Source organism: Stegodyphus dumicola, chromosome 4 (genome assembly GCF_044657685.1).
Source record: "Stegodyphus dumicola isolate Sdum_Otavi_A_Nest chromosome 4, ASM4465768v1".
NCBI classification, from domain to species: Eukaryota; Metazoa; Arthropoda; class Arachnida; order Araneae; family Eresidae; genus Stegodyphus; species Stegodyphus dumicola.
This window is the reverse complement of record NC_140771.1, coordinates 245,629,410-245,644,671: the sequence shown is the minus strand read 5'-3', so window position 1 is coordinate 245,644,671 and position 15,262 is coordinate 245,629,410. Positions and strand designations below refer to the sequence as shown.

The following is a 15,262-nucleotide window of genomic DNA, read 5'->3' as shown; positions in this document are numbered from 1 at the left end:
TTAAACAGAACGTTGAAATATGGGAGATAGGAATAAAGAGACTTCTGAACATTTTTTGCTTGGTCTTTAATTTATATGAAAATAATTTTTCTGCTATCTGAACTAAATCATTCTGAAGCTTCTTTTTCTATATCTATTTTTGTTTCTTGAACAAGCTTTCGATTCACATTTGACATCGTGTCCCATTTAAGCGAGTCTCTGTTATTGTAGAGAACAACCAAGTTTTTACTCTGCACAGAGTACTAAATCAGCGCTCAACAGTACACATAGTGCATTGTTGAGACAAATATATAAGAAGAGCATGTTTCGTTTCTGAGAAAAAATTGTTGCTTCTTTTACTAAATCTTCCTTAGTTAATTCCTTCATGTTGTCGATCTCTAGTTTCTTCGTTTTCTGTGAAACAAAATTGCAAAAGCACTCAGCTTTTTTGGTAAATTCTTCTCTTGGTATCTTTAGCATAGCCACAGGATGTGATAACAAACAAAATGATGGTAAATTATTGCTGGAAAATCTTTCTTTCAGTGATAGTATTAAAGAATCCAGGTAAGGGATAATAAGATACCTTTTCCAGAATTTATCGGTTGTAGATGCTGGAGAATTTGCGTGATTTTTTTTTTTTTTTCCGAGTCACATTAGTTTAGAGGGGTGCAAGTGCACCACCTTGCACCCTCTGGCTACGCCCTTGGCCACCACCATAGGTGCTAGTTTAAGAAGGGTGCCCAAAACAGGAAGTATATCTATATAAAATGTAATAATTTAGTAGAGACTTGATTCGAGAAACAGCTGCAGGAATATTTAAGATAAGAGAATGAAGGTGAAAAGCTTTCAGACGTGGCCACTGTTTTAAATACATGATTTAATTTTTCCAATAGAACAAGTCATGGTACACATAAACAGATTCAAACAGCATTATTTATGGGTGCATCATGCACCTCACAATTCTGTATATCTTGCATATCTTTAAACAAAGTGGGAAATGGAGTGGCAATAATGTGTAGCTAACACAAAGGAAGGTGAATGTGTAGGGGGGGAGGGTTGCTCATTAGTAGCCGTGATATTTATAGACTTGATTTCCTTTTTTCCTGTCCCAATCAAGGAGGATTACATAAGCAAGCGTGAAAATGGAAGTATTCATTCCAGAAAAATTATTATAAACAATTTAGAACTGAAAGGGGAGGATTCGTAAATTAAAATGAGAAATTACAGGCTATTGCTGATTTAAATTGTAATTTTGAGTTTGCCAATTTTGTCTCTTATATATATATATATATATATATATATATATATATATATATATGTATCTAAATAATAAAGATTAGAACAAAATATTAAATGAGTGCCATTTTATATTAATTTTGAACATTTGTTTAAATCTTTTGTACAAAAATTTTATCACAAAAAAATAAAGTACCATTAATAGTACATGCATCATAGTTCCAAAAGTCCCAGCCTGGATGAAGCTACATCATCCAGAGCTTTCTTAAACTCTACTTGTGCCAATGATATTTCCTCTATATTATTAAGATTACTGTAAAGGAAATACCAAATTTTTAAGTGCAAAAAACCTAATATAATTTTTAATGGTACTTTTTCCGTTTCGCTGGTGCAAATATCGCCAAACAGACTTTATTGGCGACAACATACAGTATACGCATAAAAAAGTTTAGTTCTAAGAATTTTTTTATTTTGAAGGTATAAACATTTTAATATTGTTTAAAATTTTGTAAAAAGCCAATAAATAAAGACATTAATTTAAAAATTTACTATGCTTTCATGGTTCAACATCCTGATTCGCCGGTTCATATAACGTGACCCTAAGTGCATATAAACTATGCTACAAAAATTTATAAATTATTTATTTATTTAAAATTCACTTAGTAATTCTCTACATTAATTTCAAGTTAAATCTTAATTTGGAATGCAAGAATTATTTCAATTCGTACGAATAGCTTACTCAGAAATTATGTAAAACCATAGTGCTTTACTTCGCTAGTGCATTCTCATTAGAACTGATTTATTTAACCCTTGACTTTGACTTATTTTGCCTTCGGGTGAGTGGTGTGATTGCATCCTAATTGACTTAATTACTGCAAATGGTCTTGGAGCATAAAATTGAACTATCTGATAAAAATTCTATGTAATTGCTTGCCGGTTTTGAAAGAAACAATCAATCTGATAAGAAATGGCTGCGATTTGTTTTGAAAATGATGCGTAAAAGTTACCAGCGAGTATATTCCGTTTGGCATCCGTTGTACCATTACTGGCGACTTTATCGCCTGCGCCGGCAAAACAGAACAGTACCCTTTTAATTCTGTTGTAATATTTGTTTTTAAATTATTAAAAATTTTGTGTGATTTATTTTATGACAGAAAATTTAGGTATTTAACAGTTCTAAGAGAATTTTGTTATTTGCATCTTTTTCTAGAACACTGAAGATTCAGGTAAAATTAAAATCAGTCCAGAAAATGTATCGTCATTACGTGTGCGTGCAATTCACTACTGGAATATTGCATTAGGCATGCTAGATAAAATTGCTTTAGGACAAACTCTAAGAACTCCAAAAGATCAGGTGTTTATAGGCTGCAATAAATCTTTATCAAGTACTGAAGTAAAACAGTTACAAGAAGATGGACGACTTTACCTAGCTGTTCGCATGATGGATGATGATCAACTTGCAGAAGCTGCAGAGATGTTGTCTAAACTGTCATCTCCATATGGTTCATATTATTTAGCTTTGGTATGTTTCTTTTTTACATGAACAAAGCTTATATTTTAAAATTTTATTACATGAACAAAACTTGTATTTTAAAATTATATCATTGTTTTATCCTGTTATTTCAATTTTATAACTTTTAATAGACAGCCTTCTCATAAATGCAGTAGTAGGATACCTTACTAGTGTCTCCAAAATGGCATCCCACGGACCACATGTGTCCCCTAAGGAGATTTTATGTACCCTTTAAATACAGTCCCTGTAAATAAATTAGAATGATTATCACAAAAGTTTGAATAAAATGTTTAAGATTTTAATGGTTTGAAATCCAGTATTACATTATTTTCATTACCAAAAATGAATGCGAGTAATTCTGCTGAAAATCTAGAAATTAATATAATTAATTTACACTGTGCAGAGTTGCCAACTATCCCGATTTAGGTGGGAGACTCCCGATTTTCGACCACTCTCTCGCCAACCCGATTTACAATATATTTCTCCCGACTTTTTCTTATTCTTAAAATTTCTCATGATTTTTATGGAACTTGGCTTAATACTTTGTTATATGAACAAAAAAAAGTGATTTTGGACGTCTGAAAAGCAATTGAATTTTCTCTTGATTATATCTAAAACAAAACCTTGCGAATTAGATTTTGAGTGTCATAGGTTGGCAAGTATGACAGTGATATTAATCTTGTATAAAAACTCAAGAATTCAAAAATTGACCACAAAAGTCATGGAATTTCATATGGCAGTCCCCCCAAAAAAATTTTCACGCTAACATTGGATAGATATAATGGTCTCCCCTAGGCAATTTATAAACAATAACTTCCATTCCAAAATTTATCTTTAATACTTTTTAAAACTTATGACATAATTTTATCTCAATTGATGGTGGAAAAAATCCAGTGATTTCTTTTCTATTTTGTTTATTACTTAGATGGAAGTGTTGTAAGTATTTAATTTCTTTTGTAAATGTATGTTTTTATGCATGACAAATTAATTAAGTTTCAATTTTAACTAATTCTATGTGTTCTGACATTTTATTATAAATGCTTCAGGGTCAGCGACTGCAAATATTTCAGATGCACTAACATTCACTTCTGGTGTTAGTACTCTTTTCATGTAATAAAAAATTGAATTTATTTGGACCTAGCTAATTAGGCTTAACTATCTGATGTGTACTGAAGAGAATGGTGGTTTCGATGCAAATATTGTATGGCTTAGAGCCTTGATCTTAATTTGAAAGTAATTGAGGAAAGTAATTCCTGTTGTAGTTGTAATAGCAATGCTTTGACCAAGGCATTTTGATTATGGAGTACCTTTGCAATTAAATGCAACATCTTTGTTAATAGAAATGAACATATAAGAGAGAACATTTGCTAAAGAAATGAAAAGTTGTTGAGGGCTGGAAAAAGGAGCTGGTTAAGAAGTCCTCTGGGGACAAGAGTACTGACAATCTGCAGTTTACCTCATATAAGGGGAGATGAAACCCTTCTGAGGTCAAAAAGTTGAGTTAACAATTGGCAAGCGTCACCCTGTGAGGTTACCATGGAGACGAGCAGAAGTAAAGAGCGAACAAAGTTGGTCTTTGAGAAAGGTCTGTAACCAAAGTGAGTTCGCTTAGAGCAGTGGTGGCAAACCCTTTTGGGGCCACATGCTCAAAGTGGAATGGCCATGTACCATTTCGTTTAAGATATTAAATTAGAATTATTCATAAGTTAGCTCAAAATGCTTAGATTTAGCAATGAAGGTATTAAAAAAACTCTCTGGCAGTCTGTAATAAATTTGAATTTGTTTTAGCAATTATTAGCTGCTTCAACTTTGGCATATTCTTTGCCATGTCACAAATAATATGATTGGCACAAGCAATTGAAATGTCATAAACTGCGTCAATAAATATGTATATAATTTCTATGGTGATATATGAAAATCTTATATCTAGGCTTAGTCCTTATGCCAGTGGCATTATGCGATAAGTAAGTAAGTGAAACGTTCAAAAACAGGCTAAAACACTTATTTAAATTACATAGTATCATTTTATTGTGATTGTTGATTAAGGAAATAATATTTTATTCGCATGCCAGCTGACGAGACTGCGTACCGACTGTCGAATGCGTGCCATAGGTTCGCCATCACTGGCTTAAAGCCTTGATCAGTGATCTGGGAAGGGGGAAGAGGTCATTGACGTAAGTTATGAGTGACAGAGAAGGGAAAGATTGCGAGAAGCTGTCAGTTTGTCATTCTGCAGATAACGCATTAATTTCAGTGAATTAAATTAAAATGATTAAGATTGCTAGGAGAATTTAGGATAAAAATTAAAGAAGGTGAAAATTTTAAGTTTAACGTATTAACTAAGGAAGCTTCTAGAAATTATAATTTTAAATTCAATTTGATTTAAAGATTAGAAAGATATATATTATAAGGTTAGAAATGAGATAATTAGATCTCATTTATAATCTTAGAAACATTATGGATTAAGATTATATTATCAAAGATTTTAATAAAAGCAATTTAACAAAGCGCAATCTCATAAACTTATAGTCATTGTGAACAGCAAGCACATTGAAAACGAAATCTCTTTGAATATTTCTAGGTTTTATAACATATATTGCATGATATCAACAAAGATTTAGATTTTTACTGCAGGTTTTTAGAGTAAAATTCCCCCCTGATGGCATTATTTGTGACTTATTTTTTTTTTTTTTTTTTGGCTGAAAAACATTCCCATCCCTTCAAAGTCCGCCGTAATGTTTATCGATTTGCTGATGACTGTTTCGCTTATAAGCAACTTAAGAAAGAAAATTAATTCTTTAGAAAATTTAGAAAATTACTTCTTTAGAATTAGAGTTCTTTAATTCCGGACATCCTCTATATATAGCATATAGCAATGAAAAAGCGAGGTGCACAACTGAATATTGTAGCAGTCCTATGTACAAAATTTCAGCATTCTGTAGTTGATCATTTTTGAGTTATGGAAGATACATACGTCACATTACATACCTACATATACAAGATACATACATGTAGGTACATATGTACAGATGTTGTGAAAAAATTCTTTTTAAATCGACTTTAAATCCATTTTACAATCTGTTTTGGAAAAAACAGTTTGTTATTCTGTGTGTGCAGACAAACATCATGCAAAAAATAACTGATGTGTATTCGGGAGTGCTCAAAATGGATATTTCTGTTGATATAATCTGAAATTTTTTTATGATTACAGTACTTTGTTTACTTTGTACAAGGAAGTAAAACAATATGTGTACTGTTCATTTCAAATTAATACAATTTTTCAAATTTTTTTCTCTTTTAATTCAAGTTTAGCTGTATTTGTGTTTTAAAGTTTTGATATTTTGAACTGGAATAATTTGTTTTGAATATTATAGACCCTCAAGAAACTGGCATCCCAGGAGGAAGCATTTTCAGTTACTAAAACTGCATTACTAAATAAGGCAAAAAGTGCCTTACACGAGACTATGGATCGTATTAAAGATGACCAAAGCCATCCTCTAAATAAAGAAATTTACATTGAATTAGAAGAGGTAGAAAATGAGCTTGCAAGTGATATGAATCATAGTAAGGAAACTTGTTTTTTATAAATTCAAAAATATTTAAATATATTTATATGTATATGTACAATAAATTTTATAACTTCCTTATATTTTATAACTTGAGTAGAGAAACATTAAGTGTTGTAATTATTATTAAATTTAATAATGTAATGTGTGTGTAATTTTTTAAAATTTGTTAATGTGATTAAAAAAGTATATGCTAATTTTTTTCGTAATTTTTTAAGGTCCATGCAATAACTATGAAGAGCTGGATGAAACAGATTCATATTATGAGACACCTTCGCAATCATCTCATTTCTTAGTTGATAATTCAAAGTCAGCCATGCAAAGTACTCCAAGACCTTCTAGTAAATTCACTACTTCAAAATCTAAATTTCAGATGTCTAATCGGGATTGTCCAAGGGTATGGATAAATTTTCTCTTTTGTATTTTTGTGACATAAATTCTATGAGTGAGATTTTAAAGTTTTATGAAAATAAAATTTATAACAGAGTTGCAATCATATTTTTTAATGTAATTTTCCGACATTTCAAAATAGTTGTTTTTTGTAAATGGATGTGGTGTCCTGCAAAATAAAAAGTGTTGCAAATTCAGGAAAATGTTTGCTGCTATCTTAATGCAGAAGCAAATTCGATATAGTAAATACACAGTCATGTTTGAATGTCTCCGTTTTTCGCATGGTGGTTAATAGTGCTAGTTGTTATATAGTGAGTCCAGGTTCAAATTTTGGGTTAAATATATAGTGTTTTTGCAATATGGAGGCATTTAAAATATTGTTAATACAAAAGTTCTTTCAATAGGTTGATGGTAAGGGATTAGAGGCAAGAGAACCCTGAATCTCTCCCCAAGATATACTCTACCAAAATTGCAATGGAGCTAGGCAGAGTTGATTGCCACTTGTAAGGTTCCCCAAACTGCTCTTTTCTTTGTGAAATTTATGGACTTGGTAAAAGATTCTCTCAGATTAAAACAATTAGTACTGTTCTCTTGCTAGTCGTAGACCTCTTATTCGAACTGTGCCAAGTTCAGTTCCCATTTCAGAGGAGGACAGGGTTCGTAGCGGTCCTTACAAGTGCTTATAAGTCCTTATATTTGAAAATAAAATATAAAGCCCTCATAGGTGCTTACTTTTTCTTTAAAACCGTTATTTTTTTGTTTTTAGTGCTTATTTTTTGCTTTTAGTGCTTTTTTTAAATCCTTTTTTTTTAATGAACACTCATTTTTCCCCCGTACCAAACCCGAAACTAAATAAACAACTTTCCTTCCTTATATGCAACGTCAGATGGTGAATCATACTCCCGGAAATTGCTTTCCCCCCTTTCTCTGCATTAGCGTAACCTATGGTGCACACGAGAGTACAGACAGGTGCACGTCGTTCCATTGGTCAAAGAATTGGGAAAGCGGTAGAAAATTCCGGTACGTTCGGTATTCTTTTCCTCCCACCCAAATAGTACACACGTTTGAATTTCTATCAAGATTTTAATAATTTGCATTCTCGTTCCGCGTGGTCAGTTCATATTCGTGTTTATTATGATCGTTATGCTTATATTATGAGCATATGCATGAATATTTATAATAATATAGTTGCAGTAACTGCTGAAGTATAGATAAACTTCCAAAAAAAGAGTGTGTTTTTACACAGATTAGCTTTCTAAGGAATAATATTCGGAATGGCTTAAATAAAAGGAAAGTAATCAAATAGTCAAAATAATTTCTTTTTTTCCTTCCTTTCTTTTTTTGGGGGGGGGGCAATATATTATACATTATGGAGATTGGGAGGTTCTCCCCTTTCTCCGCAAAATTTCTAATATTGAAGCAGCATAACTTTTTTTTTTTTTTTTTTTTTTGTCTCTGTCCAATCTGGATTGAATAGGACTAAAAGCTTTTGCGGTCTACCCAACCCAAGCGAAGATTGATTCTGTTCAGGAAATTTAATGCAGTCTGTTGAAAATTAGAATCAGAAACACCCCAGATTAGTTAAGTCTCTTTCTTTCCCAGATTAGTTAAGTCTATTTCTTTTCCTTTATTTAGTTCTTTATTCTCCGAATATCGTCAGCTGTTGATTCCGATTGTGTAATATCACGTGTGGAAGAATTACGCGGCACGTATTGCGCAATAACGTTTGCGGTATTTTGCTGAGATAATTAATTTTGATGTTCAGTCTGAGATTTGTTTATGAACACTTAAAAGAGTTTTACTGTGCTTTCTAAGCAGAATATTTCTCAGTTCCGTTGGTCTATTTTTATATGATGCACATATCGAAATGTCAAAATCATTTATTTAGCCGAGAAATCTAAAGAACGGCTACAATCTCCCCCACTCCTCTTTTTCCAGTTACTGGCCGGAATATTCGGCAATTTCCGAGTATGCGGGTTAATTAAGCTTTTACAGTTAAAGGATGACTGCATGAAGCAATTTCCCGTCTTCTGATTTCAGAAATGTGCCTCTTTTTTACTTAAATTACTTTGCTTGGAATATATATATTAAGGGAAAACTGTTATGCAATGAAAATTTAGAAAATGTTCAGAATTTTGATTAAAGTTAAATTATTTAAATACGAGTGGAAAAATAAATTGTATTTATTATTATTTGCCAAAGGAATACAATTAATATGGCTTATTATTATTATTTATTTTCTATATTTTGAACTGAAATTTCATCACTAAATCTTGTAATATAGTTTAGTTCTGCATCGCTTTTTTTTTTTTCCTCTCATTGTAAACTAATTCTGTAAATTGAACTTTCATTTAAAATTTTTAAAAAAAGTTAAATGTTTTCCATGGTTGAGGTAATGCGCATTCTCTTAATAAATATTGCATTGCTCATATTTTAAATTACAAGTCTAATGTTTGTAATAAAGGTTATGCAGTTTTGTATAATGTAATTAGACAGGTGCTTATTTTTCCCTTAAAATGTGCTTGAAAAGTGCTTATAGTTGCTTATTTTTTTAACTAAAATGTGGCTACGAACCCTGGAGGAAATAAAGTTTTTCCCTAAGATGGAATTTTCCGCCTATGTAAACACTGACATTTTCTTAATTATTTGCTGGAAATGTTTTCCCCCATTTTTTTAATCGTTGGTGTTGTTCTCTGCGTGCCACATAGTATTTAACACGTCGACTGCCACAGCACTTTTCGGATTCCAGTCCGAGAAGCCAAATCGATTTGATCATATTATATTATTAAAAATACTAATTATGTTTCGTAACAAATCATTAAAAAGTTTACAATATATATATATGTATATATAATTTTTGGGGGGGGGTAGAAAAAGGTGTCCTATGAATTTATCTTGTAGTTGGCTTTTGTTAGACAAAGCTCTTCACAGTAACCCACTGGAAGTTGATTTGTGCAGGCATGCTTTGACTTGTCGCCTTGTATAGCTAAAACATGCGCTAAGCGAGTAAGTAACTTGTAGTGGTACAAAAGTGGCCAATCAAAAAACTACAAGATAACTCGTATTGGGCATCCTGAAGAAGAGCGCTAGTACGAGTTATCTCGTATTGGGCAGTCAACGTGTTAAAAAATGAGACTGTGATAAAATCTTAATATTAAATACGCTGACACATATCTTCAAAACTGACTGGCCTTTTTTTTTTACAGTCTCTCTCTCTCTCTCTCTTTTTTTTTTTTTTTTTTTTTTTGGCTAATGTGCCAGAAGCATTGTGGAGATCAACTTAAAGTGGGTGAGCGGTAACAACACATCCTAATAATTAAGTTTTTTCTTTATTAGATAAGAGCATAAGTTTCCTTGTGATATTAGTTTATGATGAAATAATATTATAAGAAAGGTTTTTCTAACATATCTAATTCCTAAAGAACGTATATTCAACAGTTAGATTTGTTTGTGAATTTGTGTTCTGTATCATAAATTCTTGAAACATTAATTCTTTGTCTAGTTTAAATAGGCATTAAAGTGAATGTACATACAAAGTTTAAAATTAAAATTTTATAAAAACCTGTCATTAACTTTTAAAAAATGCTTAATTGAAAACAAAACATTGCTATTGATATATTTTCCTTTTCAGCATTTTGAACCAAGTCCAGAAAGATTAGATGCACAGATTAGAGCACTGGCTCTGAATCAAGATACCTTAGTGAAGACATTTATGCAACAGCAGCAGGCTGTGTTAGAAACAAACAAATCGATAGCTGAGGCACTGAAACAAAACAATAGTGTTATGGAGCAACTGAAGGTATTTAAATATATAAAATTTTTTGAGATTTATTTCTTAAAAAAAATAGTCATACTGTCCTTAAAGTATTTCTGTATTTTTAAAATAGTTTTGAATTTTAAAAGTAAGTTTTTATATATGGATGTTTATTGTGCATATTGTTAAATATAAATCTAAATGTAATGAACTGGGAGATTTTGCTCCATCTTTCCTCATTTTTAAGAAATTAAACTATTGCATTGTTATTATTTATAAGAAGTGCTGAGATGTGAACTTTCATGTATTTCAAGCATAAAAACTGAAATATGAAATGTCAGCAAATAATGCTGCAAACCTCTGTTGAGATTGTAGTGATCCCAAAGACCAGTCATATGCATTCGCCAAGAAACAATTCAGATATTTTAGGTGATTGGTCAGGGAAACATTTCCAGTGACTTTAATGATATTTGACTATGACAAAAACCCTTGTTTGACCTCCATTGTTGTTTGCTACCTTCAAGGACAGTAGAGCCTTGTGCCCACAGTACTCAAACATAGTGATAAACTTCCCATCTCTACTAATAGTTGGATGATGTGAGCAAAGAGCAACACTCAAGAAGCATGTAAGCTATCTTCAGGACCACTACATGATTGACTCAGGCATAATGCAACTCCACCTACCTGGAAACAAATGGTGACCATCACATGCACCACTCTCCAAAGTGTAACACAGGGCCCAACTAGGCACATTCAAGCACTAGTGCTGCAGCCCACAATTCAGGGATCTACAGCATACATGGCTTGCAACTCTACCCCACACAGACTCAATTGTAATGACATATTTTATCCTCCTGCATTGAAAATGCTTGCAGGTGGAGTATGTAGCAGTCCCGAGGACCAGTCAGATGCTCGTACCACGACAGCAACAATTCACAACAGTCCTAGTATTGGAGACAATCACACAGGAGCAGTTTTGCAACTATGGTAGTCATGTTTGATTGCTAAGAAACAGACTGATGTTCAATCAAAGGCCATTTGCCTACCTTCGAGGACACTGGGTCCTCGTAATGCCACTTTTTCCATCTGTGCTAATAGATGGCAATACTAACAGTAAAAATAAGTTCAAAAACAGTATTCTAAAATATATTCTAAAAATATAACTTTATTAAAATTCTGTTTTAAAGTTTTAATACTGTAGATGCTGAATAATTTCCTTATGTTTTAAATTCAGAAAGGACCATAAAATTAGAATAAAGATTCTCATATGCCATGCGCCACATATCATTAAAATAAAATGTTGTGCCATTTTATTATCTGTAATTATTATTCAAAGTAAATTTAGCTGACTAAGATATATATATATATATATAATAATATTATAGAATTAAATATTATATATTATATAAGGGATATATATTATATAATTAAACAGATTTCAAAAATCTATACTAAAAAGAAAAAGTCACAAATATTTGAAGGCCAACCTATTATTACCATGAAACATGTTAAATAAGATACAAATAAAAGAAAATTACCAAATTCAAAACAAAACTTACATTTCAAAGAAGAAAACAATAAAAAATAAGAATTGATTAAAACCAAAACAATAAAAATTTTATGAATCACCTTTGTTTTAATGCTTCAAACGGAACTTGTCAAGGGAAAAATGTTTTGAAGCCTTAAACCAAGTTCATTAATGAGAGATGATAAACATGTTTCGTTCAAACGAACTCACTCAGACTTTAAACCTCTTTAAATTAACCCAATTTCCTTTACATACTTAATTTAATGTTGTCATTAAATTCACTCCTTTTCCTATATGTTTTCGTCCTCCTATAATGCAAAGTTTACATAAATGCAAAAAAATAATACAAAAAATAAATCATCAAAAAGACCTAAAAAGGCTAAAGATAAATAAGAAATGTCATCCATACTCAAAATTTGTGCAAATTTTGACATATCTTAAAAAATTGAAAATAATTGCTTTTTATTTCTGCTATAGAGAGATAATATTATTAAAAAAATTTATTTGCAGAAACCTCCTTTTATTGTGTTGAACCGTTTCCTTAAATTTGTTGTACCTTACTAATGAACTTTGTTACAAGAAAAACATGCCTAAGATTGGTAAATTAGAAAATGAAGTGTATAATAACTTTCTTCAAACACATTGTATAGAAAATATCAACATAAATAATTTGGCATTTGTTTAGCTGAAAGTTTTTCTAGATATCTGGAAACTGGCAGAATAAAGCACGTGATATATACTTTTTCTGAAGAGACAAACACAAACATGTTAAAAAGCACATTTAAATATATGCAAATATTATTATATTAATCATTTCAAAGGACGTATTACTTTTATTAATATTTTTCTTATTTATGCGAAATACTTACCTAATTATGTGCACGTTTTTCATTACCACAAATAAAAAGTTTCTAAATCATATGCTGAAAAACCTAAGGGGATCCATGTGAGTAACTACTGTATTATTAACTTGTTCAGTGCCGAGTTTTAACTCATAAGCCCGAGTTAACTTGGGAGCGGCTTTGAACGAGCTAAAATAATATTTAGGATAATAGTCATAATGTATAGTAATTGAGCACCATGCCTTTTTGTAATGCATGTGTTGTATTTGTAATTTTTCAAGTATGTTTTCAATGTTAGTACAGATGTTATTTGTATTTTTTACATCGATTTTTCTTTCCTTCTTTATTAGAAAAAATTGGAAGAATTGACTTTATCTAAATGTCAGCATAGACGACCAAGTAAAAAGTCTGGTTTTATGAAGGATAGGGGCGATGAAGAGGATGACTATAATGATTATGATCCTAATAGCATTTTAGAATATTATGCAGATGAAGGTGGTGAAGACTATAGAGCATCTGGATACAGCTATGATCCAACTTCACGAATTGTTCATGATGCCGCTGCTCCATTAAATTATGTTGTTTCACCTGCCATCCCACCTGGACCTCCACCAGCACTTAATCATTACAATTATCAATATCCACCACATGCTGTAATGCCAGCACCGCCTCCTGCTGTTGCTGAAAGACCGCCATTTTATCATCCTCCTCCTGGTCAGGGGCTTCCTTTCAGCGAAGGGCAACAACTACCACAATTTCATTTTCATGTTGCATCACCTATAGTGAAGCCACCCCCTCCTCCTGTGATGAGCAGTGTTTCTAGTATTCCTCCAGCTACTCCTACTGTCACATTACCACCTCCGACTGTTAATCTACCTCCAACACAAACTGTGATACCACCACCACTTTCTCATCCATTGCCTGTTCCTAGTCCATGGTCAAAAGCTGTTAGCGTTCCACATGCATTTCAGATTCCTCTTCCAGCAACTGCTCCATTTGCATCAAGTGCGAACCTTGTCCCATCAACTTCATCTCAGATCAAACCTTTATCAAATGTAATGCCTATAACATCACAGTCAGAACTGAAGAATTTGCTTGGAACTCCTGCATCAGGAACTGCATCATTTGGCCATGCATTGCAGTTGAATACAACTGTCACTTCTACTTCCAGTTCAACAATTCAGGTCCCTTCAATATTTGCTGGTATTTCAAAAACACCTGAAATCTCAAAAGTAGAACGCTCTCGTTGTGATAGTGACAATGCAGGCAGTCCTGATATTGATGGCCATGATTTGGAGAAGGAGGTTATGGGTGATTTTAAACCATTAATTCCTTTGCCTGCTGAAATTGTAGTTGAAACTGGAGAAGAAAATGAAGTGGTTAGTATTTATTTGTTCATTTATGAGACATTATGTTTTGCTGTGTCAACAGTTTTTTGTAATGGAATGAAGTAATTTTTACTATTTCAGAAGTTATAAATGTTTAAATATGCAGTTTAATGCTAATTAATAAATTATGCTTACAAATTGTCTTTGATTCATTAATACAAATTTGGTGAAACCATAATTAAGGCCCGTGTTTTGGCAAGCAGAAATATCAGTGCATATTCCACAATAAATTTGAAATTAAATGTAAATTTAAGAAATAGAAATTAGAAACCTGGCATTTAATCCATTTTTGTTTAAAACAATGTTTATTATCTTTCTTTATGTCCAAGCATTTGTTGTAAACTAACATTTAAAACTAACTAATCCCCATCATTTTGTAGTAATAAGCGTATAGAAGTGTTATGTAGGAAAAGTTGGAAAGAAAATAGAGATGGCCTCATCTCTTAATCAAGTTGTATCTCTAAATAAATTTTCCTAGTCTTAAAGAGAGAGAGAGAGGAAATTAAATAAAGAAAAACCTAGTGTCTGGTTCTAATGAAAGCTGTCCACCAAAAAACGTTCTTGATAAAATTCAAGAAACTAGAAAGCGATTCCTTTACTGTGAGTAATAACGACCACCCAAATTTATCAATTTCTGCCAGCGTTTTTATAGTTTATCAAAGCATTTGGCTCAGAAACTTGGTGGCTGCGAGTACAAAAACAGATCAACCTCATTCTGAACGTCCTGTACAATAAGGAAGATATCACCAGCAAGATGTAGCTGCAGGTGTGAAAAAAGTTAAAAGTCTGAAGGAACAGTGTCGGGACTATGTGATAGGTGTGGCAAAAAATCCCATTTCATTTAAGTTCATACAAAGTCCAGCCGATGAATGTAGACACATGTGGTGTTGCATTATATTGATGGAACATTACTTTTTTGTGTTGGCACTCAGTTTGACGTTTTTTTCTTGATAGCAGTGTCAGTATGGACTAGCATCTCGCTTACACCTTACTGTCGAGGGTTTTATCTTTTTCTAGATAATCTTTGTGGATAATCCCACCAGATACAAAGTATGATCTTTTTGCT

General features: G+C 32.0%; 1 protein-coding gene across 2 annotated transcripts in view; it reads left to right on the top strand.

The window, feature by feature from the left end:
• LOC118193117 (E3 SUMO-protein ligase RanBP2-like) overlaps positions 1-15,262 on the top strand; it is a 133,063-nt gene that overhangs the window by 45,693 nt on the left and 72,108 nt on the right. For both annotated transcript variants that reach the window (XM_035364156.2, XM_035364155.2), the window contains exons 17-21: positions 2,426-2,737; positions 6,103-6,292; positions 6,513-6,691; positions 10,316-10,483; positions 13,159-14,187. In XM_035364156.2, the coding sequence (XP_035220047.2) occupies positions 2,426-2,737; positions 6,103-6,292; positions 6,513-6,691; positions 10,316-10,483; positions 13,159-14,187 (1,878 nt within the window). The remainder of the gene's footprint in view (positions 1-2,425; positions 2,738-6,102; positions 6,293-6,512; positions 6,692-10,315; positions 10,484-13,158; positions 14,188-15,262) is intronic.